Source organism: Corvus brachyrhynchos, unplaced genomic scaffold, assembly GCF_000691975.1.
Source record: "Corvus brachyrhynchos isolate BGI_N302 unplaced genomic scaffold, ASM69197v1 scaffold555, whole genome shotgun sequence".
Lineage (NCBI taxonomy): Eukaryota > Metazoa > Chordata > Aves > Passeriformes > Corvidae > Corvus > Corvus brachyrhynchos.
In genome coordinates this window covers 731569-737302 of record NW_008238357.1, presented here as the reverse complement: position 1 = coordinate 737302, position 5734 = coordinate 731569, and the positions used below count along the sequence as shown (strand labels likewise).

Here is a 5734-nt window from a genome sequence, read left to right as displayed (position 1 = left end):
GCGCCCTGTGCCATCCTGCACGTGGGGTGGGGTGGGGATGGTGGCTGGCCCCACTCCCCAGTCCCCTCAGGATGCCCCATATCCCAGCGCTGGCCGAGCGGGTGACAGGAGCCTTCTCTCCGCAGTGGTGCAGCTGAGCGCAGCTCCGGTGGGACAGCCCAGGGAATCGCAGCTTCCCAGGAGTCGGATGGAGATGGCCCTCGGCTCGGCAGGTGCTGGAGAGAACGGGATCCCTGCGGGCAAGTGAGGCCACCGCTGTGCAGCCCGGGGACGAGGACAGTGGCCCGGGGAGGCCGGTGCTGGCACTGGCTCCCCCTGTGCCGGGTGAAGGACAGAGGCACCGCAAGAGCTGGGCTGGCACAGCCACCTCCCCTTGGCACAACGGGGCAAAGGACAGAGGCAGCGTCACCACCTGGGGCTTCAGACAAGGCAGGAGGGGACATCCCTGCCTGGGGCCCCACCACCCTTCATTCAGCTGACGTGTGCAGGGCCTCGGTGCCCTGGTGGGGACCCCAGGCCTCTCCTGCAGGACAGGGGATGGATGAGGCTGTGCCCGAAGGATCTGTGCGACAGGGAGCTCTGCCCGTGTGACAGTGACACTGGGACAGATGGATGTGGCTGGGTCCCAATTTTAAAAAGGGGCTGGAGAGCTGCTGCTGCAGCAGGGACCCCTCAGCTGGGCACTGAACTGATGGTGTGGTGACACAGCCGTGCTGCAGGACATTGTCTCACCCTGGGATGTCCTTGGGCTGTTGGGAAATGCTGGGGACCCCAATTCCCTGTACTAAACGTATCCCCAAACAGGACTTTCTGCTTCTTACCCTGGTGTTGCTTTGATTTGTGGAATCCCACAGGGCACGGGAGAGCACAAATCCTGCACAGAGTTTTGCCAGCATCCCCCAGTCGGGCTCCAAAGCCCGGCACTGGCACCCCGAGACTCCCTGGTCACCAATCCCGCTGCGCCCCTGTCCCCAGGGATTCCCACGGTGTGCCGGTGACGCGGGAGCAGCGCTGTGGCTTTGCAGCAGGGGAGGGATGGCCCTGCCCCGACAGGCAGCGTAGACAGCCGCGCCTGGAGCCACCAGCGCGCTCCGCAAGCCGGAGCCTGAGCCCAGCCGGGGCCGGAGGCGCTGCTGATCCTCCCGGAGATTTCCCGGCCGTGTGGGAATCACGGAGCGCGGTGTCCTGATGCCTCGGAGCGCGGCAGCTGCCCCCAGCCCGCGCCCCAGCCCGCACCCCACGGTGCCCACGGGGTCCCGTCCCCGTGCCAGGGCAGTGCCGGGTGGCTTTGGGGACGGTGGCATGGCCGGAGCCTGCTCACCGTGCTGGCTCTGCTGAAACAGGCACGCGGTGGGGGCCACCCTGGGAAGGCTCCTTGGGCAGCCGGTCCTCAGGGCTGCATTTACTGAGACCCCCCGGCTGGGAGTGGGGAGGAGTGGGGGGCCAGGCTGGGGGCTGCAGGTGAAGCCGGACCCAAACCCTGCACAGACGGAGCTCTGCCCCATCCCAGTGCCATGACGGGGACATGGGGGGCTCCAGGGATGGGGGGACCCTCCACAGGACATGCTTCAGGTGTGGTGCCCTGTGTGGACAAGCCCCAGACCAGGTCCCTGCACACATTTCAGGAGGCAGTGGGGTGGTCAGGAGGGTGCTGGTGCTTACACAGCATTTCCAGGGCAAGGATCACTGTGCTGGAGTCTCCCCTAAATCCCCAGCTCCCAGAGTCAGCAGATTCAGTGAGGCTCAGTCAAAGCCCTGTGAACATCCCATGTGCCATGGTGGATGCCAGGGTGGGAGCACCCAGTGCAAGGGGGTTCCCAAAGTCACCAGTTTTATCCAGTGTGACTCCTTTTTTTCAGTTTTTCTGCTCTCTTGCTCCCTGTAAATATTTTCTGTTTTCCAACTGCCAGCAAGGAACTGGCAAAGATGATCAAGGGATGTGTAAGCACCAGCCCTGGTCGTGGCACATCCCCAGGCACTGATGATGAGGCAGCAGGGAGGCCACGGTACCTGAAAGTTGGGGGGAAATTCAGGCAGTCAGTGGAGGGAGAGGACAATAAGAGAACACAGATCCCATGTCAGAGTTTCAGGTCCAGGCCTGGGGAAGGTCAAGCTTTTCCATCCTCATCCCAAGCCCCGCATCCAGACCAACACACATCCAGGGTCCCTGCCTGGACCCCATATTCCCCAGGGACTTTAGAGCTCCCCAAGCCTCCAGGTTTGGGATTTCCTGAGCAGACACCCACACCTGCCTGACCCACCCTCAGTGCGTGGATTCCCAGCCTGACCCTGGAGCAGGGGCTGGGGGTCAGAGCCGAGCCAGCGGCATGGGGGTGGGAGGTGTGGTGGCTTCATCTGCCCCTGGGAGGGCTGAATGTCTTGTGCAGAGGGAAAGTCACCCCAAGACTGAAAAACAGATAAACAGCCAAGAGACCTGGCCAGGGAGTGGAGTAGAGCCAGGGCTCGAGGCTGGAGCATCCCCCAGCACCAGGGACGTGGTGCCAGCACACTCCCAGGCAGCCTGGAAAGCAGGAGAGGACCCACAGGAAGCATTCCCAATGCCCCCGGAGGTGGGCAAACTGAGGCACAACAGGGGGATGGGGGTGGGTTTGTGGGTTTGTGGGGAGGGGCTGGCCAGACCCCCCCGGGGCCCCCAGGGAGAGCCCCAGAGAGGAGAGAGGTGCCCTGAGGCACCTGGAATTCAAAGGCAGGAGCCTGAAAATCTGGCTCTGCTGCTCCCAGCCCACGGTGCCCTCAGTCCATCAGCCCTCCCCACACTTCTCTGAGGGTGCCCCGGTGCTGAGGCTGCTCTGGGGGGCTGCCCTCTGCCCCCCACCCTGGGCCGGGGCTCTGCCAGCACCCACAGGGACTGGCACCCTCCCTGCAGCACCATGAGGGTGCAGTGGGTGCAGGGGACAGGAGTTTTTTCCACCTGATGACATCCCAGGTCTGGCTTTGGGATCCCTTTGGGGCTGGCTGGACACCCTGAGTGTCAGGGAGGGCAGTGGGGTCACAGTGCTGAGACAGGGAGGTGCAGCCTGATGGTGCCCATGCTTTTGTCAGGTGGGACCGTGTGTGGGGCCTCCTCCACATCCAAGTGCCCTGCAGAGAGCCTGGCAGTGCCCCGCTTCTCCTGGGATCATCCCTGAGCTTGTGAGTGGTTCCTCTTTGGATAAAAATGAAAGGAAAAAAAATCCCATCTGTAACAAGGAGTATTCTGCTGTTTGGCTTTAGGGCAACTGTCCAACTTCCTCCAGATGCTCCTAAAATGATTTCATTGTTGACCATCCTTAATTACAATTCTTAAATCACTGGATTTTGGTTTGGGACCCAACACCTGCCTAGAGCTCTGCTATGTCTGTGTGTCCACGCTCCAGGGGAGCAGAGGCTGGTATGTCCCCCCCACTGCTGTGGGGAGCTTGGCCATCTCCAATGAATCCTCTTGCACTGGGGTGTAGGAAGGAATAACTGTCCTTGTACCACAGATCTCGGGATGCTGAGGGCATCAGGGCAGGGGTTACACATTAATTCCCCAACCACAGGGTCCTGCTGGAGTGTCCTGGGGGGTTGAGGACTGTGGCTGAGACATTCCCCAGCAGTGGCGCTGAGGCTGTGGGAGCACACTGAAGGGCAGGGACTCACCAGGAAGAAACAAAACCAGGGCCCAGACATTGCTGGAGCTGCAGAGGGAACAACCAGCACATCCCAGCACCTGTCGGTCCCCCACCATCCCTGAGCAGGAGCCACGATGCTGCTCTGGGGGTGGGGGTGGCCCAGCCCAACCAGAAGTGGATACTGAGATGTGTCTCAGAGACAGATGGAAAAGCCTGCAAATATCCTGAAAATGTCAAAAAACTCTGACAGGGTCCCTGCCTGGGCCAGAAATTTTGGATTACTTGGAAAGTCTTTTTTTTTGGATGATATTTTGCCTTAGGCTGGAAACCAGCCTGGACTTTGTGATACTCAAACTGACGTCGCTGCTGAGCCACGGCTGCCACTGGCACAGAACAGCCCAAATCCCCCTCCTGGTGAGAAAAGCCCACAGGATCAGCACTGGGAAGGTCTCATGTATCACTGGCAAAGCTTAAAGTCTTCAGCGAGTGGCTCAGCTCCATTTCAATTATGTCTTTCCACTGTCCCAAAGTGGGTAATTCCTCCTTATTTAACAAAGCCTTTTCCATGTGCCAGTGGCACGAGGCAGGAGCCTGTGCTGTTCCTAAAGGGTGCTGTGGCTTTTGGGGAGCCCTCCTCAGCTTTGGCACCTTCTGCAAATATTTCAAGCCTTCCCCAAGTATTCAAGCAGAGAAAATCAAACTGTCCATGATATTTCTAGAAGTGGAAGGTGTTTCTTTATTCTGGGATAATTGTCCTGCTTTGGCATCCAGCCCCAGAGCTGCCTCCACATGGATTTGCTCTCTGTAGCCAGGTGGGGAGGGTGAGTCCATGCCCATGGATGGAGGGGCTGGCGTGGGCACAGTCCTGAGCTGCACCAGGCCCATGGGGGTGTCCAGAGCTTGGGGCTCCCAGAACAGGGGGCTGTGGCTGCAGGAGCAGGGCAAGGAGCAGCAGATTCTAAAGGGATGAGAAACCTCTGCCCTAGCAGGCAGTGGGAAATGGGGATGTCCTGGTGGGGCTGATGCAATGGGGTGAAGATCAGTGGGGCACATGAGCTGGGAGAGGTCTCTCAGCCCCATGGGGCATGTCTGGAGTCTGGCCTGGGGCTGTGCTGGTTCCCAGGCCAGGCTGTGATGATTATCCAAATTCTGGCCCCCTTTCCATCTCAGGGCATCCCTCAGCTTTGGTGGGACTTGTTCACAGATGCAGCAGGGTGAGAAAATTCCCCCCAGGGCTGCAGAAGGCCTTGGCTCTTGGAGAAGCATCCCAGGAGCTTCCACTGCACTGTCACAAATCCACAGAGGAGGTGGGACAGGTTGGAGTCCTCTGGCAGCTCAGGAGGGGTGAGAGCTGCCGGATGGTCTGCAGGAGAAACACCCACGTGGGACCATTCCTCAGGACGAGTCCCACGGCCCTTCATGACTTCATTGCCACCTGACCCTGCAGCCTTGCCATCACCTGGCTTAGGAGGTGACCTCACTGTCCTCTGATCTCTGAGCTGTCCCACAGAAGGAAAACCTTCTCCCATCCCATGGTGAGTCTGTAGACATCATCTGTCCCAGTCCAGTGACAAACCCAGTGCAGCACTGGGCTCTGAGCGTGGCAGTGGGGGGGGATGGATGTGAGAGTGAGTCCCAAAGGACACCAGAGGCTCAGTCCCAAAGGACACCAGAGGCTCAGCTGTCGTTTCTAAGTCTGTCCTGGATGCTCTGGGAGCTGTTGTCTTTGTGAATTCCATCGGGGTTGATGGAACGAGGATGGTGCTTGGGAGAGGATGAGGACAGGATGGGTGGGAAGGTTGAGAGCAGGGGAAGAGATCCCTCCAGCATTGCTTCAAGTCCATTTCTTCAGGGAGATTGGCTTCATGTGGGGCAGCTGAACTGCTCACAGGGGTCAGGTACCTTGCAGTTGGAGTCCCAAGCCCTTGAGGAGCCAGGGACCATTGGGCAGCTCAGGCAGCCCCTGCCATGGGTGTGGGGCTGATGCACCAACACCCTCCAGGGACATGGAAGGTCCAGAGGGGGAAAATGCCCCCTCCATCTAAACATGTGCCAGGAGGTCCACTTGTAAAAGACTGAACACAGGTGATCTGCAGATCACAGGGACATTCAGGGACAAG

The 5734-nt window shown here is 59.6% G+C and overlaps 1 protein-coding gene across 1 annotated transcript in view; it reads left to right on the top strand.

Moving 5' to 3' along the window:
- PHLDA3 (pleckstrin homology like domain family A member 3) overlaps window positions 1–820 on the top strand; it is a 1425-nt gene extending 605 nt beyond the window's left edge. The window contains exon 2 of the mRNA XM_017735548.1: window positions 88–820. Within this exon, the coding sequence (XP_017591037.1) occupies window positions 88–247 (160 nt within the window). The 3' untranslated portion in view covers window positions 248–820. The remainder of the gene's footprint in view (window positions 1–87) is intronic.
- The last annotated feature ends 4914 nt before the right edge of the window (window positions 821–5734 follow it).